The sequence below is a fragment of the Eptesicus fuscus genome, chromosome 13 (assembly GCF_027574615.1).
Source record: "Eptesicus fuscus isolate TK198812 chromosome 13, DD_ASM_mEF_20220401, whole genome shotgun sequence".
NCBI classification, from domain to species: domain Eukaryota; kingdom Metazoa; phylum Chordata; class Mammalia; order Chiroptera; family Vespertilionidae; genus Eptesicus; species Eptesicus fuscus.
Window position 1 is genome coordinate 5,845,900 of NC_072485.1, and position 25,368 is coordinate 5,871,267.

The following is a 25,368-nucleotide window of genomic DNA, read 5'->3' on the forward strand; positions in this document are numbered from 1 at the left end:
GCAAGTTCTGACTCTGCTACTCATCAGCTGTGTGATCCGGAGCAAGCTCTGCCAGCACAGCCCACGGAGCCTCGGCGGGCGGCCGACCAGGCCAGCTCCCCGAGGGCAGGTGCACCGGCTTCCTGCAGCCCCCGGCCAGGCACCTCCCTCAGCCCCCGGCCAGGCACCTCCCTCTGCACCGGGCCAGGCGGCCAGGACTGCCGGCTGAAGGAACGATGAGCCCGTGCCTGCTTCACACGCGGCACCACGGGTCGTGATAGCACCGCGTGCCCGGTTTTCTTTACCGGTTAGAAAACCACGACATGGAGCGGTTCTGTGCCTGGTAAATGGGACATCGAACTGGCGCACGGATACGGCTGAATGTGGCGTCCAGAGCTCTCTCTTCCCTCCGCAGACGGAAATCTCAGTTCCTCTATGTCCCCCCCGCCCAAGAAAAGGCAGAGAAGACAAACCAGTTTTACAAACAGGGACACCTCATGCCAGAGACAACTGAATTAACTTTATTCTCTTCTAACTGCAGATTCAAGGTATACAACTGAACATTGCTATTTTTCTTATGAGACTTATAAATAAAAATACAAAAAAATGTTCACTACAAAAAAATCTACTGTTAGTAGGATGTAAAAAATATTCTCTTTGCTATAGAAGGCACAACTTCACTTAGTGACACATGGAGAGAGAAACCTGCAGCAGTAAATTCATTTTTTCCTTTAAATGTTGTCAGAACACTGGAATTACAGAGAAACGCATCCATCTACACGAAACGAAGGCAGAGGCGCAGAGCTCACCCAGGACCGCACAACTGGGAGGGGACGGCTTCGGGGCTGGGCAGATGGGACTGGCAAGCAAACCTGGGGTCACCAGGCTGGGGCAGGGGTGGGGGTGGGGGGGGGAAAGTGAAACAAACCAACAGAAATGAAAGGGGGTGGGGGGGGGGGAGAGGGACAGAGCAGCGGAAGGGAGAGAGAAGGAGAAAGAGAGATTTGTACAAAAAAGTAACCAGTATAATTGAAGAAACAAAATTGGGCAACCTCCTAAAATTAGGCTAAGAGGAGGTGCTGAGGTAGACATGAACTAGAACAGCAATTAATTAAAACACTATCTGTAACACAGAGCGATCGGACTGGCACTTGTGCTGTCACGACAAAAGACGAGCCACAAAAAACAAACAAACAAACAAAACGGAACACCCAGACCGAAGGCTGGGCTTTGCTTGGTCCAGCAGGGCCGGGGCCCCAGTGCTTTGCTTTACACACATATATGTATATATTTATATAGATTTATCTTTATATAGATGGGGCGGATGTCACGGCGCACCACCACGGCGCCGTCCCCTCACACAGATCATGCCTAACGCTAAGTGAACAAGTTCTAGGACACACGCCAGGGGCAGGTACCCTGTCTGCAAAGGGGGCACCCGGGACTCGGGGAGCAGGGCTGCTGGCTAACAGGGCAGTGGGGCCTGCACCCCTCTCCCCAGCCTACCTCCTGGCCCTCTCCTGGCTGGCTCTGCCTCCCCCCGCCCCCACACCCGCACCCACCCGTTTCCGTGAAGCGTTTGTCTGGCTGTTGAGCTCCCGCTGAATGTCCAGGCAGGCGCTGCCATGAAGCTCCCCAAAGGAGGAAACAGGAGGGGAGGGGAGAACAACGTACCACAGGCCTAGAACAACGAACGGACGGCTTCTTCTTTCTCCGCTTCCGTCTTACATCCCGTGCGCTCACTCCTGCTGGGCTGGCAGGGACCGGCCGCAGACCCGCCCCCCGCCGCTCACTCCCCTGAAGACGGGAGCCCAAAGGCCCGCTCCCTCCCGGGCCTCTGCCCACAGCCCCCGCACCAGCAGCACCCCGAAGGGTGCCACGCACCTTGCGAAAAACTGCAGCAGGTTGTTTTCCTTTTCTTTTTTTCTAAACATGGAAAACTGTTCAGGCACAAACATTCAACAAGCCCACATTGCATCCCTGGATTGTACTGAATCACTGGGTCCCCCAGCCTCCCTCCCCACCCCCGCACCCCAGGTCCACCTTCCTCACATCCGTGGCCTCCTCCAGAGCAGCAGTGATAGTTACTATTTATATCTCTCTTGCTATATATCTCTCTATATATATCTGTCTATCCTACACACGGAGGGTCTTAATGCTTCGAGCGAGTGAAGGAGGGACTGGGGAAGGAGCACGCGTGAGGGCACTGTCACTGGAAGCATCGGGGACACGCCTGCAGGAGTGAGCCCAGGGAAGGGACCGTGGCCAACCTGGACCCTGCAGACTGGAGAGCGTGAGACGCTGGACAAGGTGAGGCCACCGGCCACAGCCAAAGGCCGCAGGTGGCCAAGGGCCAGAGGGCAGAGAGAAGAGGGGAGTCAAGCCACTCAGACCTCACCTGGCGGGGAGCAGCCTCCTCCCGCCTAGTCTCCAAGCCCCCTCTATCCGACACAGCAAAACCTCCAGATGATTCCTGGCCCTCACCTTGCCCTTAGGCCTGGCCACGGCGGCCTTGGCAAGATCAGAATTCTCACCTTCGTGAGCAGGAAGCCGAACAGGAGGCACGCTGGCCTCTGTCCAGGGTGTCTGAGGCTTTGTGGGGGCCGAGGGGGAATAAAGCAAGCTACAGGTCTCCCACCCAGCGCCCTTCAGAAACTGCAGTCCGGGCCCCTCTCCCTGCCTCCCTACTGGGGTTCCCTGGGGCCCGAGGGGCACAGGTCCGACTTAGTACCGTGCAGTGCTGCGCCAGCAGACGCCACACTGCCTGACCTCACACCGCACACAAGCAGCACACGCGCACGCACACACACGCACACACACACACACAAAGGGACATTTTGGTGGTGGTGGTGGTGTTTTTTTTGTCTTTTTTTTTTTCCTATGCACATTACAAAAGGAAAGGGCAAGGGCCTGTAGAAGTGACGAAGGAACTAACGAACATTACAAAAATATTACCATTTGTAAGATTAGCTCCACCCTCTCAGCTTTTACGTAAAGGGAAGGAGACCCCGGCTGCTGGGCGGTGGGGCCAGTGAGAGTGTCAGCCAGGTCTACGGAATAGTTTGATTTCTTTTCCTTCCCCACCGAAGTTCAATGACATCTTGCTGTTAAAACACTGTCTCCTGGGACTGACAGATCCCGGGCCCAGCCAGTCCCCCTTTCTCCCCAGACTGGGGGAGGAAGCCATAGTGCACAACGAATTCCTACAGACGGCTCCTCCCCAGAGATTCCCTCTTCACATTATAAACACAACTGCTCTGGGCTTCAAGTTTAGCTTCTTCCTTCCCCAAGCACTAACTCATTATTATAATTGCAAAGTAGCATCCTCCCTATTTATCACCCCCAACCAACAGTCCAGCGACATGCCCCGCCCCCAACACTATACCCCCAACAGTTTTTAAGGCCTTCAAATTGGGTGGGCAAGACTGGAGGGATGGGGCCAAGGGACAGGGGTGGTCACAGCAGCACCCATCCCTCCGACTTCCCTATACTCCTCACAACGCTTCTCCCCCAACCGCTTCCCTAAACCACTTTTTAAAACCTAAGATAAAAACGCAGCCACGACTTTCTCAGAGAGAGAAAGGAAAGAAAATAACGTGGACAAATAAAGCATGAGATGAAACAGAGGGCCCATCCCACAGTGAACACAAACGCGGCCAATGCGCTTTCCTAAGCTCGGGCGGAGGCTGAGCAGGCAGCGCGCCGCAGGCCAGCAGGAGGGGACAAAGGAACGGGACGAACAGAAGAGGTAGCTTTCAGAAAACAACACCCCACCAGCGCAGCAGAGCCACGACTGGCGCATCCCTCGCAGCCAGGAAACAGACCGATTTTGGCAATGATAATGCACACAGAGGCGGGTCGCACACAGAGGTGGGTGGCACACAGAGGTGGGTCGCACCCAGAGGTGGGGTCGCACACAGAGGCGGGGTTGCGCAGATGCGAGGATCTGAGTAACACAAGCCCTCAGACCCAGCAAACTGTAAGAAAGGGGGGATTGTGTCCAGAGTGTTTTAGGCTGAACCGATGGGGGGCATGATGAGTTCATGCTGTGGGCAGAGCCAACAGTGACTCCAAAGGCCCCCAATACCCCTCCCCCTCCGCCCACCTTCCGGGGACCCAGCCCCCACACCCAGGTCCCGAGGACTCCATCCTTCTGCGCAGCTCCTTCCAGCTGGAAGATGGCTGCTCCGGGATGGGGGCCTTGGCCAGCTAACAGGTACTAAGCCAACTATTAATTTACACAAGAAACAGAAAAGGACTCCCTCCCCATTCTTCCAACCCCCAACCAAAAAGAGAGATGCAGGGGTTACAAAAGCTCACGAGGTCACAAAAAACTGAGGTAATTCAAGCACAGTGTGCTAACAGGGGAACCCGGACACACAAAAGAAGTAACACAAGGCCGAAGCGCTTTCAACAACTCCTCCTCTTCCTGCGGCCTGGCGGGGGTGGGGAGGGGGGGGGCCGGTGAGCCAGGAATTCTGTGCCCTCTCTGGACCTGGGGTTCCCACTGCGCTCACCAGGTCTGGGGTGTTTAAAAGGTCCCCAGAATGACTCAACAGCACCCCCCTTGGCCAGCACCCTGACTCCCGGCAGGTGCCCCCTTCTCCGGGGGAGGGCACACCTGGAGAAGGACATCCAGGGCCTCCCCCGGGACAGCAGCCCTCTCACGGATTCCTTCTCCCAGGGACTGAGGAGGGTGGCAGGGAACCCTGTCCGGGTATTGGGGGACCCATGTATTTGTATATATTTAGCTGTTTTTCCATCTGGGAGGCAAATCTCTCAGGACAGGGCTTTCTGAGGGTGGGTCTTCCCTTTGCTTTGTGTCCTCAGAGGCTAAGGGTGGGAGTGGGGCTCTGGGTTGGAGCTGGGGGTGGTAGTTGGAGGGGCGGGGAGGCTGGGCACTCCCTGAACTGGAGGAGAGGAGGCAGGGGGAGGCAGAGACCAGGAGCTGGGGGAGGGGCAAGAGCCTTGAGGCTCCTGAAGACGGAGAGGGACATGCAGATCAGCAGAGCAGAGGGAAGCAACAGGTGAAATGAGGGAGGGGAAGAGGCTCCCTTCCCCACCCCAATCTGCCCCCAGCAAACCAGCTGCCACTCTGAGTGTCAGCCAGCGCCCCAGTCCAGCCCCACCATCTGCAGCCCCCTGCCCCTGGCCCCCCAGAGCCTCCATCTTCTGAGAAGGCTGAGGATGGCAGGCAGAGACTGGCTCTGACCCGAACACCCTCACCTTCTTCCCAGACTCCATTTCTGGACATAAAAGAGGGTCTGAGCAGAACAAAGCCCCCTCCACCCCCACCCAAGAAATTAGGCCCACCTCCAGCCAGGAGAGGAGGGATGGCGGCCCGGGAAGGGGCCATGGCCGGGCATCCTGGTCACCTGGAGCCCCAGAGAGACCCCAAGGCCAGATCGCTACCAGGTTTCCTTTTTCTTCCTTTTTCCCTTATATATAGACATGTATTTTTTGCACAATCCTTCCTCGACTCCATCCTGCTCTAACTCCTCCTCTCGCTCCTGCTCCTCCGCCCCCGCCCGGCCTGGCTTCACACGTAGCACAGGTACAGGTACGTCTTCTCTATCCTCCAGTCGGGCGGGATCTCCTCGGGCTTGTGGCCCTTCATGTGCTTCTGCATGGAGGACAGGCTGGGGCAGTACTCGGTGCAGATGGTGCACTGGTAGGGCGAGGCACCGTTGTGCGTCCTCAGGTGCTTGATCATGGCCGAGTAGTCCCGGGAGCGCTGGTGGCACAGCTTGCACTCGAAGGGCTTCTCACCTGTGGAAGGAGGGCAGCGGGAGAGCTGTGAGCGCCTCCCCTGGGGCGCGCTGGGCCCTCGCCCACCCTGGTCACACTTCCCAGCACGGTGGGTGCACCTGGCATGGTGGCCCTCGTCACACATGGCAGCTGAGCGCCTGAAATATGCCAGTGCGACTGGGGCCTCGTCTTCATGGTATTTCCTGTCATTAATTGAACAGCTGCATGCAGCCAGCGGCGGCGGTATGCAGCACAACCCTAGTCCCTGGCCTTTCTCTTCTTCTCTCTTCAGAAGGAGGGACATGGGGGTCTGGAAAGGGGGCAGGGACGCCCAGAACTTCCTTGGGGATGGCCCTTCAGCAGTTCCTTCCAGGGGAGCGGGGCTACAGATGGTGGGGAGAAGGGGTGCGGTGAGATGAGGGACCTCGTCCTTCAAACATCTGCATCTGGGCTTGCATATCATCACAGGCTCTTAGAACCTGCACCGGCCCCCGCCTTCCCTCTGGGGCTGGAATGGGGGACAGGACGGCTTGAGGCCTCCTGTTGGAGTCCCCTGGAGCTGAGCTGAGGAGTGAGGGAACCTTGTTCCGATACAGTAATTAACTGGCCAGCCATCTCACTATCGATACTCCTCCATGCAGAGGGCCCAGCAGATAATGAAGTAATGAACAGCCGAAGTGATCTAACTATCGACCTGCTATTTACAATAGCCACTGCCAATGCATTTAATGATCCACCTGCCAGGCCACATCCCCGACAAGGGCTAAGGAGGCCCAGGCCCCTGGGGAATCTCTAGGTCACTCTAGTGGCCAGCAGCGAGCACTCCATCCTCGCCTGTGGCCAATGCAAGAAAGCAGAGCGATGACGACACGAGTCCTCTGCCTCCTGTCCCTCCGCCCTCCTCTGAACAGGGCAGCCACCTCCCCTCGTCACAGGAGGCTTCCCAGGTGGCGAGACTACTACCTTCCACTGCCTCTTCTCAGAGGAAGTCCTTCTGAGGAGCTACCTTCCCCCAACCAGTGGTGGGCTGGTGAAGGAACCTGCAACGAGCGGTTCCCTGCAGGCCTGGATGTGCAGCACTTGCCATGGCCACGCTGTGACTACTCCCACCATGGCCAAGGCGAAGCAGCAGCCCAGGTGACGCCACTGAACTTGCAGTTGGGAAGAGATGTGCAAACCGGGCTTCCACCAGCAGGCGCCCAGCACCCACTGCCCCAGCTGGCAGGCCTGGGCACCGGGCCGCTCCTGCCGGGCCGCCGATGGACCCCAGGGCAACGTGTAGCTCATGTTTCTATTATGTAAAAAGGAACATGAAGTCCCTTTGAAACGGCAAAACATCCCACACTTGGGTTTTTTAAATGTATCTGCTCCTCCAATCTCAGAACCTAACTGTAACTTAGGACTTCTCAACCCTCACCGTAACCTAACTCAATGCCCTCTCATTCCTACTCTGTCAAGTGAAAAACTACCCTAACCATCACTTTCAGCTACTTGGGGAAACCTAATTCGGGATTCACAGACAGACGTCATCCTGCGTGATCTGGGAGCCACTGGTTAGGGCTGCCGGGAGGGCCGGTCTGGGCTTCCTCAGAAGGACTTCCTCTGAGAAGAGGCAGTGGAAGGTAGTCTCGCCCCCTGGGAAGCCTCCTGTGACGAGGGGAGGTGGCTGCCCTGTTCAGAGGAGGGCGGAGGGACAGGAGGCAGAGGACTCGCGTCGTCATCGCTCTGCTTTCTTGCATTGGCCACAGGCGAGGATGGAGTGCTCGTTAGCAATGCCTGCCTCAGTCTTGCAAGGGGCAGTGGCACGCAGGTCAACACACAACCCTTAGCAGAACCTGCCCTACCCTTCCGTTCAGCCCTGGCTTCTCTGGGAGCCACCTGCCCGCCACCCCGCGCACGTTCCAGAGCCAGCTCAGGGCCGCTCTGGCCCTCGGTACCTGTGTGCACCCGGTAGTGCGTCTCCAGCTGGTGCTTGAGGCTGAACTTCTTGCCGCAGCCATTGCACTCGTAGGGCTTCTCGCCCGTGTGGATGCGCTTGTGGCTTTTGAGTGTGCTCTCATCCCGGAAGCAGCTGCCACAGAACTCACACTCGTACGGGTGGTCGCCTGCGGGGACAAGGGGCTGGTTCAGGGCTTTGCCTATCCCGGCCCCCGCTTTAGGGGACAGCAGGAGGATGAGTGCCTGCATTCACCACCTGCAAACACCACTGAAGGTCAGAACCCAACCTCGGCCGGCCCCCAGGGCATCAACAGGGAGCCCCCTTCACACACGTCTGTACCTTACTGTGGCCCAATGGTCACCCACAGGCCACGGGCCACACCCAGGAAGAGAGAGCCCATTTGCTTGAGATAAACAGCAGTCCCCAGAGAGCAGGCCCCCTCGAGGCTAGAGCAGGCGTGGGGGCTCCGAGACCTGGCCTTTCAGCTTCTCACGCTACCTTCCCGTCCTTTCCTCTAGGTCAGGGGCAAAAGCCGCTCCAGCCTGAGGACCTGCCCTTAAGAAATCCCTCCAATTTGGGAACAACGAGAACATTCTTCCAAAATGCCTTCTGCCCCTTCCCTCCTCCACAGTTTTACACAACCATTCTCTCCACTTGATTTTCTCTTCTCTCCCCAGCGAACTCCTAGTCACCCTTCAAAGCCCAGCTCAAAAATCACCTGTTTGGAAGCTTCTCTTCAGTCCCCTCTCCCCCACCCCCCCCCGCCCCCGGCAAAACGAGGTTACACTTTCTTCTCTGTCCCCAAAGAGAAAAAAAAGTCCAGCATTTTGTTCTTTAGCAGCAGTGGTATAGTTTTTATGGCACTTTCTGATGAAAATGGCCCACATTTTTGAGGGCTCACTACTGTATGAAAACTTCACATGGCTCATCTCACGTAATCACTGCAAGGACATTACAAGAAAGGTATTACTCTTATTCTCTTCTTACAGATGAGAAAACGGAGATGTTAGAGATGCTTAAGCATGGTCCTCAAGGTCAAAGAGCTGGTAAGTAGCTGCGTCAGGGGTCAGATTCTGGTCTGTTTTAGTCTGGACATGGGACATCTCAGATTGCTGACTGACCGGCTGTACTGACCCCCCGTCAGGCCCACCAGGCTTCTAAATGGAAGCGCGTCCAGGTAAAGGGGAGCTCCGTTCACCCTGGAGCCTCAGGACGCCTCTGAGGACGCCCCAGAGTGGGCCCTCGGAAACGCTGGGCGCAGGAACCGCGGGGAGAACTGCTTCTCCTCGCCTGGAGTCCACGCCCACAGCTTCCTTTCTGTGCACCCCAGGGTCCCCTGGAAGGTGAGAGGTTGGGGTGGGGTTGTGGGGGTTAACGACTTTTCGTTTTGTACCTGAAGTGGGGGCTCTGGGGCTGCAAGGTGAAGACTTCAGCTACTTATTTATTACAGGAGCGAAGGCACAGACAATAAAGATAGATTGATCACCCCAGACTTTGTTCATGAATATTTAAATATCGCTGATTCGTCTTGTCACTGTAATTACAATTTCTCTGGGCTGCATCTCCCACAACCACAGTTTATGGTAAAGAATGGCCCACTGTATTTCACTTGTCCCCCTGCAGATGTGCGGGGCTGCCAACCGTGTAATGTCCTCTGCATTTCATACATTTTCTTCAGCTGCTGAAGGTTTAAGTCATCCACAATGACCTACGTTTTTTCATTATCCCCATGTCAAACTGCGTGCGTGCCTGGGCATAAATTGTCCCTCTCGTTATAGACTCGCATGCCTGTGCCTTCACTTCCTCTTTAAAATTATATTTTACTCTCTTCCCTCTCTCCCCTCCTCCGGCCGCTACCCCAAGCTCCCCCGTCTTGAATGCTGGCCCCTGTACCCACATAAATTCTCATCGCTTCTGATGGCTCTGGAGGGTTTTTTAAGGCTCTATGGGGAGTGGATGCTGGGGTCTGCCCACTGGCGGGCTCTCTCATGGGTGAAAGATTTGCAAGAAGCCCCCAGGGCATAGAGGGGTGCGGGGGGGGGGGGGGGAGCAACTCCACCGAGGAGTCGGATTGGAAAAGCCCGAGCGGGCAGGTCCAGTGAGGCTCGCACACGCAGACCTGGGGGGTTCTCAGCACCTGCCTGCCGCCAGCCGCCAGCCGCCAGCCGCCAGCCCCATCTGACCCAAGGGGAGGGCCCGCCCACCCAGACCCTGGGCCTCCTTAGCTGGGTGAGGTCAGTCAGTGCCCGCGTGCCACTTTCTGTGCAGACGCTGCACACACAGCCCGTCTGACATCCAACTGCCCCTCCTTACCGAATCCGCAATGATTACGACTTTAATCAAGGATTCAGAATCCTCATCAAGATATAAATAAATAAATAAAGCCAGGGCCACGGGAGACTTCAGCCAGAGCTGGTAATTAAAACGTACACCACAGCCACCCGGCTGGGAAGCCAGCGTCTGCGCCTTCCCCTGCCGGGGGGCCCTACGCGTTTAAAGACACAGGGCGAAGAGAGAGAGGCTTGTTTGATCAGATTTTTATGAATTTAATTATGAAGTGGATCACATGTTAAATAAGCTTAAATAGGAAATCTCCAGAGGCAGCCAGGGAAAAGAATATGAAAAACTTAGAAGACACACACACACACACACACACACACACACACACACACACCTTTGGACACATGGCCTGGACCTGGTCCAAAATCCTTACCCTGAGAGTTAATTGTGTCAGTGTTGCCGTAATGTACACAAAACTGGCTGCACAACTCCAAATCCAATCTGTGGTATATGTTGATTAACTCTGTAGCCTCTTTAATGAGCTTGACATTAAGTACAGGACAAATGAGACTAATTAGGGCCCTCTCCGGCCTGCCCAGTGCACCTGTGACCCCCGCGGCCTGTCCTCACCTGCGGTTTCCCCGGCACCGGCAGGCCCGGCGTCATCCTCCCCATCCCAGCCCCAGCCCATCGGCTCCTCGGGCCCCTCCACGCAGCACAGCTGAGAGCTTATTATATGACGAGCCGCGTGAATCAGGGATCCATCAATGCCAAGAGCGCGGCTGGACTAACTTACCAAACACAGCTGCGGATGCTAAACACCAGGCCCCAGCAGCAAATGGGCCAAGAACAACGGAATATTAATGAGGCATTGTGTGGGGCGTGCTCCGCCTGTGTGTGGCTGTGTGTACCGGGCCTCGCTGGTGGCCATCACTGAGTCTGTGCGTGTGCACAGGCGGGGCTCATGGGCCATGCTTCCGAGATTAAGCAAGCGCTTCTCCCCAACGATGCCTCCTCCCCACAGGTCTGAGCCCCCAACGACACAGACGCCTGCGACAGCTGACAGCCGAGCTCTCTGAAGGGGCCTGAGCCGAGCAGGGCGTAACCCGGGTAGACCTAGCGGGGCTGGGTCCTTCAGTCCCAGGAGGCTCGTGGCTGAAGGTGACTGGCCATCTTGGAGAAGGCTGAACACGGGACCACAGTGGGGGTGGTGTTGACGGGAAGGTGCGTGGACCTGCGAGGGATGCTTACGAGGCGCTGCAGAGACAGTCCTGCCGGCATTCCTTCCGCCCGAGCCCTTCTCGCCAGGCCCCGCTCTCTGGGCCCTCCCCTGCCCCGTGCCAGCAATTCTAAAGCGTTCTCGGCAAATGTGGTGATGCTCGGGCCACATGCTCCCCTGAACAGAGTGGCATCCAGAAGCGAGAGCCCAGGCAGGCTCTTCGGTGAGCACGCCCACGGCTGGCAGGACAGGCTCCTCAGTCCACGGTAAAGAAAGCCCCTCCCTTGCTCCGCTGAGCCTGTCACCCGTGGAAGGCCTGGGCTGCACACGGAGTCCCGGAGCTGTGACAAGACTCGGGGGTGAGGAGAGAAAGTGCCCAACCACCTGTCTGTACACAGTTTCTGTGCCCTGTCCAACAGGCAGGAACGTACACCCTGTCACAAACCAGACAGAGAGCCCGCCTGCCTGTCGCCCTGGCCCCGCCCTCTCATCCCAAACCCAGCACAGAACACACCCAGCAGAGGCGTGGGCAGTCCTTTATCCAGGACAGTCAGCAGGGACCCGATTTTGTCTTAGAGAAAGGAAAGGATTTAGGTCATCCATCCCCTTACGATGGGATCCGGGCCGGTTGCAAGGAAGCAGATGCTCCTGACCCTCAGGGACCGAGCGTGCCACCCCCAAACCTACAGTGTGGTGGCACCTGGTCTAGCCTCGCTGGCGTCTGGAACCGGCTAAGCAGAGACATGTCATGGCTCATCGTTCACTCCCCTAAGCAAGGTGAAGGCCCCGGATAGAAATGGCTTCTGTTATTGTGGAGCAATTGGGACCACTTCTGCAACATTCCCCTCGGAGCCCAAGGCTGACTGGGGAACATGTGTCCATGGGGTGGGGGCCAGGGAGAGCGGAGGGGTGTGTGGTAGAGAGAACCAGAGACCAAGCAGGTAGGTTTTTCTCCAAATGTGTTTGGGTCCACCTGCCTCAGAATCCCTTGGGAATATTTATTAACAACGTTGAAGTCTTGCATCTCAGACCATATGCAACAAATCCAAGTTCCTGAGAGGGGGACCCAAGACTGCATCTCTCATGAGCACCCCTCCTGTTGAGCAAAGAGAGATGGAGAACTCCAGTTCCCCAAGGTGGATGGGAGAACCATCAACATTTACCTGCGCCGCCCAATCCTTGAGCCAAGAGCCGAGGGCTAATTCTGCCCAGCACCCCCACTTTGTGTGTTTGGAGGTAAATCCAGACGCTGGTTCCCAGAGACCCTGACCCGCCCATCACGCGCTGGCCTACCTGTGTGTGAGCGCAGGTGGCGCTTGAGGGCGGTGTGGCTGGGGAAGGTGCGGTTGCACTCGCTGCAGATGTAGCTGCGCACGCCCGCGTGGACCTCCATGTGCTGCTGGAGGGCGCTCTGCGCCTGGAAACGCTTCCCGCACAGCAGACAGAAGACAGCCATGTCTGTGCCTGCGGGAGACAGAGCCGGGAGAGCCTCAGGAAGCTGGAACGCAGGCCATTCTTTACCCATCCGGGCTAGCGCAAGGGCCCGCATCAGGACTGGTGCCCTCAAGCTCCCACTCTCGGGGCGAACCCAGAGGCGGCCCAGGACAACCAATGTGGACGGAGCACCCAGTATGCGATCCAGGGGGACCATGGTACCGCCCGGTACCACGAAACCCGAAGTCTAGTGGAGAAAGGGAAGCAGTGATAAAACACGTCACAGTAGCAAACGGGAGTCGGCAGCTGTACGCAGTGCTGTCGAAGGCACGGCACTAAAACCACATCCATCCGAGGGCCTTTGCGGAGTCTGGGGCAGGAGGTGGGATGTCAGGTGGCCTCTGTGAGGATAACAATAATGGCGATAACATCTGCCAGCCATTGTTCAGCTGTAACTAACTTAAAATCACATCACCAAACCGTAGGCGCTCCGTCCTCACCCTCCAGATGAGGAAAGCGAGAGCGAAGCGCTTGCCCAGGTTCCATGGAGTTCCTGAGCAGCGGAGCCGGTGCGCCCGGCGCCGGGCGGGGGTCCCCTTCCGATGCTGCTTCTACAGACCCGACGCTCCAGTCGTTAAAGCACGTATCTCAAGGGTCCATTTGCTCAACAAAGACTATTTCAGTGTCGTCTGCAAGCAGGACCCTCTTTTTGGCACTGGGGCTGTCACCGTGGGAAAGGATACAAGGCCCTGCTCTCATCACAGATGCTACCCGGCACACGGGGAGGGCGGAGACCATTCCCGGAGGACGGAACAGTAGCTGTGAACACTCCAGGCTGGAGAGAAGCACGCAGGCCGGAGGACCAGGCAGAAGAACGGGGCAGCTGGGAGGCAGGGACAGGGGAGGGAGCCGGAGCAGCAGGCAGGGCCAGGCCGTGTGGGGTCTTGAAAACCGTATTAAGAGCTTTAGGTTTCATCCCAAGACCAAAGGGCAATTTTCAAAGGATTTAAGCTAACGAGGAACATGAGATGTTCATTTAACCCAGTCCAGCCATCCTGTGCCGACCCGGGGCACAGCTAGGTAGGCACCCACGGTGCCCTCCAAGACTGGCCGCCACTTCCTGTGTGTCTGAGCCCCTGCCCAGGGCTGCTCTGAGCCACGGCCTCTCCGGGCGCAGCAGCCCCTGAGGAAGCTACGACCCCCGTCCGGGTCCTAACTGGTGGCTCGTTGCCCACCATTTTGGATTCTGTTTCCATAAGCACATGAGCCCCCCCAGCAAGCCCATCTGCTCGCCTCCCTCTGCTGGCATCTGGGCAGTATCCCCCGTGCCCAGCCCCGTGTGAGGGATAGAGCGGAAAAGGTGGGCAGGCCTGGCATCTGTCCGCCCAGCCCCAGGGGAGGAAGGGGCAGAGCGTTGGCTGCCAGGGGCCTGCTCAGTGTGGAATCGGGGCTCCTGGTGGGAAGTGGGGTGGGGAAGGGTCGCATAAAGAGCCTTGGCTGCCTCTCTGGTCCACCAATGGGAACGGCAAGCAGGAGGTCTGTTCTTGCCTCAGTCCCATTCGTGGCTGGTTTGGGGATGGATTAGTGGGAAGGCAAGACCTCTCACTCCCCATAGTCCTCCACCCCTCACAGCCGCCGGTGTAGACACTCAGAGACAGGCACCTGCAGCCATGCTCAAGTCATGCTGCGCTGCCTGCACCCAGGACCAGGCCAGGCTGAGCAGGGCGACAGCACCCAAGGGCAGGGACTTGCTCCCGGCCTCAACGAGCAGAGGGCAGGGAACTGATCGGGCACTGAGCAAGGCGCTTTATCTGTGCATCGTCTCATTAACACGCGCTGCTCTCCACGGCAGGCATTCGCATCCCTTTTCACAAATGGGAAAACAGAGACGAAATAACTTGCCTAAAGACACACAGTGAGCAAGAGGTAGAGCTGAGGTTTAAAAATGCCGAGGTCTGTCTGGTGTCAGAAACCACAGGGCTGGGCCCATGTCTACCTCTGGGGCTGCCACCTGTCTGCCTGGGCTTCTCCGGGAAGACAAAGCAACACCAGCAGCAGCCAGCGCCAGCCGCGGGTCCAGGAGCTCCATGCGCCCAGCAATGCTCAGGACCTGGGCGGGAGGGGTGGCTGGGGCCGAGTCACGGGCATGGCTCTCTGAAGGCTTCCGAACCCCGGCAGCAGCCAGATCCGAGAGGCAGGGGCACTCAGCTCCCTGATGGAGGGGGCGCACCAGGGGGAGGGCTGTCCATGCAGAAGCGGACCAGCGCTGGGTCCCCAGGGTCCAGTCCATCCTGGCCAGTGCACCCAGGAGTGGGGTCCATCCACATGTCCTGTGACACAGCAGCCCTGGCTGCTTCATCCCGAGGCCCCAACACCAGCAGCCCCTCTGCCCCCAACGTTGCCCACAGAGAACCCGATTAAACCAGATGTCAAACAACTGCTTCAAGTCAGTTAAGGTGGAGCCAGCCTGCGGGGTGAGCCATGCCCAGGTTTTCCCTCAGGCAGCCCCTGGAATCGCCAGGGTGGAGGAGCCTGGGTCAGAGGGAACACGAGGACATTCCCAGTGGGACACCCTGAGCCTAAAGCCGGGCTCAGAGGAGCTCCGAGGGCGGGCACCACCTGGCACGCAGCACTCTGCCCCTTCGGCCTTCCCGCGGCCTGGGAAGCTGCCCCACGATGCCACCCCTCCTTCTCGGGAGGTCTGAACCCGCCTGGGGTCCACCAAGCGGACAGAGAATGCTCCCAGGCGTAGACACTGTGACCAGGGAGATGCTGAGATCAACTAGAGAACGAGGCTTTGAGACGATCTGAGAGACGTTCTCAATGGCTCTGAACAATGAAGAGTACTGAGAAGTGAGGACTGGAGGTGGGGCACGGGACTCGGGCTAAGGAACACCACAAGCAAATCTCAGAGCAGGCGGGGACAGAGGACAGGCCCCGGGAGAGAAAAGCAGGGAAGGTTCCGGGGCCTGATGGCACAGGGCCGTACTGGGGGTGGGACAGATTAGACTTCATTCTGAGGCGACGCAGTGCCGCGAAGGCTGGGGGTGCTGGCATGATCCTTCTAGTAGGTGAGGGCAATTACCCCGGGGGCAGCCTGGGGACCAACAGCAGAGGCAGGTGGCTGGAGGCAGGGAGAGAGCTGATGCTTTTGTGACCCCACTAGAGAAGGGTGGGAACCAGACCAGGGCAGGGGCTGCAAGGACAGGAGTGGAAGAATGACACCCAGGAGGTGGCATGGCAGGACCTGGGGCCCGGGCTCAAGTCAGGAAGCACCGTGGTCACAGGTTTAACATTAGGCAGCCGCCACCCAGGAAGAAAACGCAGCAGAGTCCCTCCCAGGCCCCCCTCCCCGCAACCTTCCTGGGACATCCAGCAAGGCGCGGGGCTCCCTCTGGCCACTGACACACTGCTCTCGGCCCAGAGACACAGACCAGGAGGCTCTCAGGCCCCACGTCCACTCTCCCCAGCCTTGTGTCTGGACACCAACAGCTGAAAGAATGAAAAAATATTTTAAAAGAAAAAAGGAAAGGGCAGGGGAGATGTGGAGGAGACACCAGGAAAGCTGTCGGGGCAGCAAGTTAAAAATCGAGACCAGATCCGAGATATTAACCAATTTGCTATAGTTTCTGCCTAGCTGATTGTCCGCATGTATGATGAGTCAGGGCAGATTCTATTACACTGGGAGATTAGGCAAATAAATGCTGGCTTTTGGAAACACATTGAAATGTGGGACTATGAAAATAAAATTATCTAGAAAATTATATTAGCAATTCATTAGCTGCAGTGGGATGTACGGGGCGGGGGGGAGGGGTGGTTGGAGGGGGCAGCGTCAGAATACGGCTCCGGTCCACGCGGGAGACAAAGGGGGCACGGGCCTCCTGGCTCTGTCACATCCTTGCCCCGTACCCTCAGCAAGTCACTGCACTCCTCTGGGCCAGAGTGTGCCCATCCCCTTGCCCTACTGCCTGTGGTTGTTGAGAGCATCCAATGAGATGCCCGTGTGAAAAAGCTTTACAGCTATAAAGTGGTGGCAGCCGGTGCCAGCCCGGACGACGCCTCTGTCTGAATTAGCAAATTGTGTCTCTTGCTCTGGGCAGACACGGATCCTCGCTCGCCTGGGCGCACAGCTCCGCGAGCAAAGCGGGCTGGATTCCAGCTGCCGCCCCCTCAGCCCGGCGTCCTCAGGCCGCGGACCACCTGGCCACGGCTCACGGCAGCCTGCACAACACACAAGCCCAAGTTGCTTTATCGACTCCGGGCCGCTTCTTCCAGGAAGCTGACCCTGCAGAAGGCATCTTGGCTGAGCGGCACCATTCAGGACTCGGTGCCAAGAACATCTTCCTCTGAGCCCTGGCGCTTACAGCACGTAAAAACCCCGGGTCGCATTTATTTCTGACATGAGGCTCTGCCTGCTGGATTGTAAGCCCTCTAAAGCATGAACTATTCTCTTTATCTTTACAGAGCACAGGGCCTGGCAGGGAGCGGGCACTCACTGCGTGCCAGGAGCAGTACAGAGTGAGGAGCTGTGGGCAATCACAAAGGGCAGAGGGACGGGCGGGAAGCATGGCACAGAGGCAGCGGCTAGAGCTGGGGCAAGTGCAGACCCGCTGCCGAGAGCTTCCCGCCAGACCCTCCTTGAAGTGAGTAATGCAAATCGACCCACAGGCGCTGACTGACCTCTGTGGGCCCCTCATGTCTGTGTGGGTAGGACGCCCCAGTTCTGGCTCCCCGTCTGACTCTACTGCTCAGACCACAGAGGATGGGTTTTACACATCACACAGGAAGGCAGTGAGAAGCCCCTGGTTCCGGCCCAGGGGCGGCCCTCCCTGGCTCCGTGCGGCTGCTGCTGGGCCTCCCATCCTGGCTGAGGAAACAGCGTTCATAACTCGCCTGCCCTCTCCAGCACCACCCACACCGTGCTGTGACGAGGCAACTGACGGGCGCTTCTGAGCCCGCCAATCCTAGAAATGGGTTGTTTCCCATCAATCTGTAAATTTCCATGTAAATCAGATACGCGAGTTCGCCTCGGCCCAAGGAAACCATTTACCAGGTCAAACCATAGCACTTCCTGCCGGGACTCCAAGGCTGTCTGCCAGGAGGGAAGTAGGACGAGGAAGAGGGAATGGGTGAGGCAGGCTGAATCAGGGGGGCTCTAGGGGAGGTGGGCAGGGTCCGGCCAACGCCCGCCCCGTTTGCTTCAGTTCCAGCTCCACCTCCACGGGCAGCAAGCACAGCCAGCGTTGGCTGCACGGCGTGTACGGCTCACAGACTCGCAATTTAAAACGAGTTTAATTTTAGCAAAAAGATGGGAGAAAGCCAAGGCCAGGGTGGAACAGGAGGAGGAGGGGTGACATAGACCCAGGGTGCTTACTTCACCCAGGTGACGCCTGGGTCTGAAATTGTGAGACACAAACACCCTCGTGTTTATACACCTGTACGATTTCCATACCAATTAGCTCTCTCCCAGGAAGGAAGGAGCGGGAGCAGAGGCACACAGCTGGGGAGAGGCTCAGGTGCCTCACCTTCAGCAAGGCTCTTATTACCTCCAGCTATAAGCAGTTTCTTAATCAAAAGAGCAGAGGAATCTAAATATACTCCGGCTTTTTTTGGTAAGCTGGCAGTGACAGCGGCGTGTGCGTATGCCGGAGCGTGTGCCGGAGCGTGTGCGTGTCCATGCACATGGACCACGATGGGCTTCCACATCCGACCCCCGACCACCCCCACCAAAGGAAGAGCTGCTTCCCTGCCACCCCAGGAGCTTCTTCTCCCAGAGGAAGAAAGTATCAAATTTAGGGGTGTTGTGAAAGCCTCGATTCACATTGCCCCCGCTTCCCGCACTGTTGTTAAAGATGAAGTCAAGACAGAGGCATGTCCACTGTGCGGGGGAAAGAGACAGACACAGACAAGCAGCCTGGGGCTGACTCACACTGAAGGCAGGGAGGCTCTGTCTGCATCTCAAGAGGATGGGGAGGACTAGCGGTGTGTGTGGTGGGGGTGGGGGGCGGGGCGGGGAGGGCGGCAGGGAGGAGACAAAAGGAACCAAACACCCAGCCCATGACGCGGGCAGAGGCGCCTGCTGCTTTTGGCTCCCCTGTGCCATCACGTAGGGACTACGGAGAAAGGGCCAAGAGCGCCCCCTCTGGTTTCCTCTGGGGCGTAAGCTGCAGGACCATCTGGGACACGCTCCTGCGCGTCCTCAGCCAGCTAGCTGCGTGCAGCGAGGGCCCAGACTGCCCAGCCCAAGAAGGTGTCCTCCCACCGACCCCTGGAGTGACGGCTGCTGGAGTTCGAGCCAATCCCGCTGTCTCCTTTACTGCCCACCGCCTCCCTCCCGGGAGGGGCAGAGAGGCCGAGCAAACACCTTGGGAGCTTGCCTCCCACCAGCTTAGCTGTAAGCCTGTGCGCGGGTGCGTGTCTCCTGCACACTGTCACGTACTGCTGGGCACTTTCCCACACCCACCCTGACCTGGGCTCACACCTGCAGTACGGGTGTGCCCCTGACCGGGAATGGAACCCGAGACCTTTCGGTGTACAGGGTGACACCAACCAACGGAGCCACACTGGCCAGGGCTGCGGGCACGCTCAACCACGTGCTCAGTTACATCTTTCCAAACCAAGCCAAGAGCTAAAAACCTGAACATTTGTCCTTCTTGACAATTCCAGCCTTGTCGATGCCAGTCTCTTTACCCAACCCTCCCTCCCCCTTTCTCCTTTCATTCTATCTGCTTGGAATCTTGGAAGGCACCCTATACATGTACATAACCTTCTAGTTCCTCAAGGGAGAGGGGGTGGGAATGTTATGGTTTCCTAAGCAGAGAACTCTTAACGAACAGCCCAAAAGGGGAGGAGTTGGAGCAGCTGATTCAAATTTGTTTTAATACTAAGCCATGGAGGGATGTATGATTACGTCTCAAAGCACACACATGTAGGCATGTAGGCAGGCATGCACACACACCCGTGCATGCACACACACCCCTCAGTCTCTAGGGAATGTGGGCTCATCCTCAGGCAGCAGCTAGCACTGGCTCCCAGAGACTGCGTTTGTTCAGCGGCGAGCTGCAGGCCCCAGCACTTTCATTACTCGGCACCTCCAGCTACAGTAAACAAATCTGTCAGCTCGCCAGCTCATTACGGTGCGCCCGGACACGCGGGATTTATTGAGGCCTGCACAATAAAATAACATGAATGGATTTGCTAATTTTGTCAATCACTCCAACAAGCCAGCCAGGAGGGGCAGAAACTGGGGGAGGGGACAAGGAATGGGGTGGGAGTAAAGCAAAGGAGGTGAAAGGAGGGAAAGTGGAGTTTGGTTCGCAAGAGAGAGTCAACGGTGAAGATGGAGCCAGGTCTAGGCTCTGCTGCCTGGTTCAAGGCCATCTCCACCCACTTCCAGCCAGGACACCTTGCTCAGGGTGCAGGCACCGCTGGCCGCAAAGGGGCCGAGGGCAAGTTCAATTGGGAGATGCCACGCCCTGGCCTGGCTCCCGGCAGGCCTCACTGATGGGACAAACTCCTTGTTCCTCCTACTCTGTCTGGGTGAGGATTAAGAAATGGAGGGTGGGAGCCCCCCCCCCCCCCCCAGCCCCGAGGGGAGCAGCAGGTCCTCCACATGAGGAGAGACTAGCCCCTCTTGGCACCTCCCACAGCCCCTTCCGGACACATTCTAGAATGAATCCAAATTTCTACTACAAGAACAAGGAAGGAAAGGGAGTGCGCGCATGCGCGTGCATGTGTGTGTGTGTGTGTGTGTGTGTGTGTGTGTGTACGTGTGCGTGTGTTGGAGGGGCCGGGGTGGGAAGTAAATCCGGAGAAGTATGCAGGCCTATGGTCTGTAACTTTCAAAATGACAGCAGGACTGGGGCAAAGGTCACGAGGTCCCAGGCCTTAAGCACCTCCGCCAGCTGTGGCGGCGCGGCCAGGAGCCCGCAGGACGCCCGCCTGGATAAATCAGCGGCACGCAGCACCCGCTGGGGATGAGGACAATGGGCCCACTGGGGTTGGGAGGCAGGACAATGGGGCCCAGCCAGTGCGCAGGCCCGGAACAAATGTGCCCTGGCACCACGGGGCCCCCACTTGTGAAACTAATTGGCCCCCGGTTGAAAAACTGGACCAACTTCAGCAGGTCCTGGAGCAGAGGGCGCCCGCAGTCACCTAACCTGGGGGACCTGCCACAGCTGCCGCTCTCAGGTAACTCCCTGTGCGGAGGGGTCGGTGCCTTTGAGCCGAGGCCAGTCTGGGAGAAGACGGCTGGGGGGTGGGCATCCTGCTATATTGGGGGACCCACTTCTCCTCCCAAGATGGAGAGGAGAACTACCTTCCTCAGGGTCTCTACGCTGCTTGCTCTGCGGGAATCAAGTTCAGAGGAGAGAGACCAGTCTACTCTCTGGGTTCCCAAGCCAATGGGCTCTGCTTCCCTCATTTGGGGGAGGGGGGTGGGGAGGAGCAAACAGAGCTACAGTGGGTTCCTCCTCAGTGCCCCTCCCTGGTGTGTGCCCAGCTCCGCCTGCGGAGGGTGGAGGCCCACAGCCGGACTGTAAGGAACTGGGGTCCCTCGGTCTCAGACTCATCTGGCCCCCAGGCTTCTGGGCAAAGAACCCTGAGTGTGAGGTGGGCAGTCCGTCTGGCAGGTGAAAGTCAGCGAGGAAAGTCATCCCGCTGCTGTCCTCTTCCCCGTCCTTCCCCGTGACCTTTCACTACAGGCTCCAGCTGAAGGGGTGAGAAGAGTGGAAAGCACTGGAGTCTTCAGCTGGAGACCTGCCTTCGAGTCCTGGCTCAGTGACTAGCTTGCTGTGCATTCTTGGGCAGGTTACTAAACCTCTCTGAGCCTGTGTTTCCTTCACTGGAAAAATAAAGGGGAAGTAAATGCTTCTTAAAGGGCCTCCACCAGACACACTCCAGCAGCCAGTGGTTCTCGGCCTACTGAAGAGGACGCTGAAGACGGAAAGGTCCTTTCTCCCACTGAGAAGTCTGCCTCAACAGCCTTCCTTTAAAGGGATTCTCGAGGTTTCAGTGGGAGCCACCGTCTGGCTCCCAGAGGAGCCGTCATAGGCAAGGCGAAGGAAGACCGAGCTTCACTGAGCATCTGCTAGGGGCCAGTGGGGCCTCTCACTCCGACCCTTCTTGGCAGCCCTGTGAGACAGGTTTTGGGAAGATGGAGAAAGCAAGACTGACAGAACCTGCCATGCCCTCTCTCTCAAGGAACCACCTGTTACCTGCTAGTACCTCCAAGAACCGGCCATACACCCAGAAGGACAATCCTTGAGTCTCGGGGTCTGAGGGTACTTGCTAACCTCTCTGTGCAGGGGCAGGGCCTGGCCTGGCTGCTGGGGTGGGGATGGGGAGTAGGGGCTTTCTCTCTCATAGCCCCAACACTGGGGTGACAGACAGGACACCCAATGACCTGGCATAGAGAGTGAGCCGAGAACTGGCCCCTCTGAATCCAGTGTCAGGTCTTTAGCACAGTGCCCGGCGCTTAGTAGGCACTTGCGTTCTGAGCGGTGGGAGGGCACAGAGGGTCCCCCTGAAGGTGAGCTTCAATTTCCTTATTGGCACACTAAGTACCAGCAGGTCGCTTTCATCTCTGGTTCTGTGCACAGGGCGTTTTCTACAGACACTCGCTGTCTCGGTTCCAGGCACCCACAGTCAGCCTGAGGCCCCTGGGGAGGAACTGGGACCCAGAAGAGGAGTCTTTTGGGGGGACAATGAGGCTGTGGTCTTCTTTAAGATTTCTTGTAACCCCCAGTGTGTTCCCGGGACTGTGAGGTGAAGGCAGAGTGGGGCACATAGAAGAGAAGGGACAGATGAGGACAGACAGAGGCAAGACAAAGACCCCGAGACAGAACAGGGTGGGGAGGGGGTGGGGTTGGGGAGATGGAAATTCAAAATAAAATGAAATACTGATTTCAGAGCCACGTAAAGAGCTGGCAAACATTGGGCAATGAAAAGAAAACCTGCCCCCTATAAACATAACACAACCAAACGAAAAAACAGAGACGGGCGTATTCATTTTACTGACATTTTAATGGTTCCTCTCCTTCCCCCCCAGAAGATGATTACAAATTAAGCAGCATTTAAACGCTTTTTACTGTCAACAATTAAAAGCAGGGCGGTGAGCCTGAGAGTGTGGTGGCCATTCATTCCCACGGTAACCAGGCTATCAGAAGCACCGCCAACCTTCCTGTACTGTACCGCACACAATGGCCAAATGGGGAAAGTGCGCACTCTGCTAATTTTGCAGGACCTTCCGAGCAAATTAAAATATGAAAAGCTCCCGCACAAAGGTTGATACCAAGAGTGAGGGCAGGGCAGGTCAAGCTCACAGAGTTCAAGTCTTAGAAGCCCCGGCGTTTAAGCACAACCTGACCACACCTGTGTATGGAGAGGAGAGAAAGAAAAAGAGAGGGGGGGGGGGAGGAGAGAGCTCTAGGCCTGACCCCCAACCTCAAAACTGGCCAGGGAGTGGGGAGGAGGACAGACACACCGGCCGCCCCATCCTGGGCTTCACCTGGGGGCACCAGTCCAGCAACACCCACCCAGGTCCACCCTGCCAGTAGCTATTTCACGGCCTTCCTGCTGGGCCACAGGTAGAAGCCAGGTGGTTTTAATGTCCCTCTGCTCAGAGGAAAGGATTTCATTGTAGGGTGGACCAAAGGAACAAGTTTAATTTTTCAGAAATCAATTGTTTTTTTTCACTGTCTACACTGTCACTACCAATTCAAGCCCAAACCCTGCCCAATAGCACCAATCCTCACGTCCTTCTGAAAGAAAGATGTAAGAGCACCCAGTCCTGTTACATCCCAGTACATTTTACTGCTAGAACTTTCTGTTAGCCAGCCCAATATGGATTCTAAGGGCCCAAATCATCGCAGGTACCTTTTAGAACAATGGAATCATGAAATCTCACCCCCAGATAGAGGGGGGGAAAGGGACTGAAAAGGGAAAGGAGTGGAGGGGGTGCCTATGGGATGTAGCGACCAGTTTCCTTTCCAGGTCTTCAGAGGGGACGGTGGAAAGCGACAGAAGCGAGCTGGCTACCAGGTGGAGAGGGAGAGGCTGGGCTTAGAAGCGGCGGGTGCATTTCTGTGCCGTAAAGTTTAATATGCAGGAGGGACGACAGAGGAATAAAAGAGACACGTCCCCTTTAAAAGGAAATATAATTTACAGTGTGCAGCCAGGCGGCCCATAGTTTCAATCTCGTTTACTATAGAGAAAACTCTGCTAGCTGTTCTCTATCCCACAAATCCGATTTAATCAGACAAGCCAGCCAGCGTGGCTTGGAGTAAAAACGGATAATTAGTAAACAGAGAGCTACTCCAGTGCTTCATTGGCATTCGAGTTGGGCTACTGTGTCGCATTTAAAATGCAGTCTGATGAAGTTTACAAAATCAAACCATTTGTTACTCCTATTGAAGAGGCTTCAGGCCACTTGCAATTAAATTGGAATTAGTGCTCAGAATGAGACACAGCAAATTCATACTAAAAAGGGGTCTGACTTTGAGACATTCGACTTCAACAGTTTTCTGTGAGCGTGTGGGTGGGTGTTCCTAAAAGACTCCTTGCTCATCCTGACTCGGCAGGGCTCCCCGACTTGGTGAGCTTGGCCCCCACAACCTTCCACTCTCTGGGCTGGCTGTGGGGGAGGAGGCAGCGGGGAGGGGAGGCCAGCTGACTGGGGAGCCAGGCCTGCATCTCCCCGGGAAGAGACTGTACCCGGGAGAATGTGTTCCACAAAGGACCATATGGCTTCCTTCTGCATGGAGCCTTTGGACAAGGGGGTGGGAGGGGAGCGGGAAGCTGCCAGAAGGCACCCTTCCAGGGGGCACTGGCCCTGCCCCCCTCAGACAGCAGGCTGGCGGCTGGGGGAGAACAGGGGCACCTTCCCCCTGTCGGGGGTGGGGGCGGGGGTTCCTGCCATGCTCCTGCCTCCCCTCCCTCCACAGCCTGTGCACAGGGAGGGTTTGTGTCACCGCGTCCTACCCGCCAGGGCCCTCCTGGCCCCGCACGCTGTCCTCCCAGCAGAAAGGGTGGGCAAGCGCTGCCCTGGGGGACTTGTTAACCCAGAGTCCACACACCTCCCGCCTGCCCAGGGTCAGGATCCAGAACGGCGGTGAACTCGAAGGAGAAATCATCACATCTTCATTCCCACCCACCTCTAACCGAGATTTAGCCGTTTCTTCAATGGGGAATGAAAGCAACAAACCAGTCATACAGCCTGTACTTGTGACTTGGTCATCCATATTTTCATAATGCATTGGCAATGTTGCAAATTATCTCCAAATATTTATTCACACCACAGACATCCGAGGAGCTATTAACAGGGTCGCACATACTCATTACACATGGAAAGATATGTTGGTACCTGTAGTTAAGCTCTCCATTGCTGACCACAGGCCACAAACCCTGGTCCCCATGACACAGCCTGCTGCAAACCCCTGGCCTGGGGGCTGGGGGTGGGGGGTTCTTGTCTAATGGGTACAAAGTTTGGGAAGATAAAAAAAAGTTCTGTGGATGGACGGTGGTGAGAGTGACGTGATTGTACTTAATACTACTGAACTATACTCTTAAATATGGTAAAATTGTAAATTATATGATACATATATTTTACCAAATTAAATAAAAAAAAGGACTCCTTAGTCTGGTCAAAAGTTACTTGTTCCTCCCCCACCCCTCTGCTGCCCACAAGTGTGTAGACTGGAATCCTGTTTCATCCGTCTCAGCTGTTCGGCCTGCAGGGGGCAGCACTGAAGGCTGGGGCTCCCAGAAGCGG

At 56.9% G+C, this 25,368-nt stretch overlaps 1 protein-coding gene across 2 annotated transcripts in view; it reads right to left on the reverse strand.

Moving 5' to 3' along the window:
* Nucleotides 1-479: 479 nt before the first annotated feature.
* The window catches only part of ZBTB16 (zinc finger and BTB domain containing 16), a 186,452-nt gene continuing 161,563 nt past the window's right edge, over nucleotides 480-25,368 (reverse strand). For both annotated transcript variants that reach the window (XM_054724758.1, XM_008150146.3), the window contains 3 exons: nucleotides 12,459-12,629; nucleotides 7,665-7,832; nucleotides 480-5,748 (listed from right to left, as the gene is read on the reverse strand). In XM_054724758.1, the coding sequence (XP_054580733.1) occupies nucleotides 5,519-5,748; nucleotides 7,665-7,832; nucleotides 12,459-12,629 (569 nt within the window). In that variant the 3' untranslated portion in view covers nucleotides 480-5,518. The remainder of the gene's footprint in view (nucleotides 5,749-7,664; nucleotides 7,833-12,458; nucleotides 12,630-25,368) is intronic.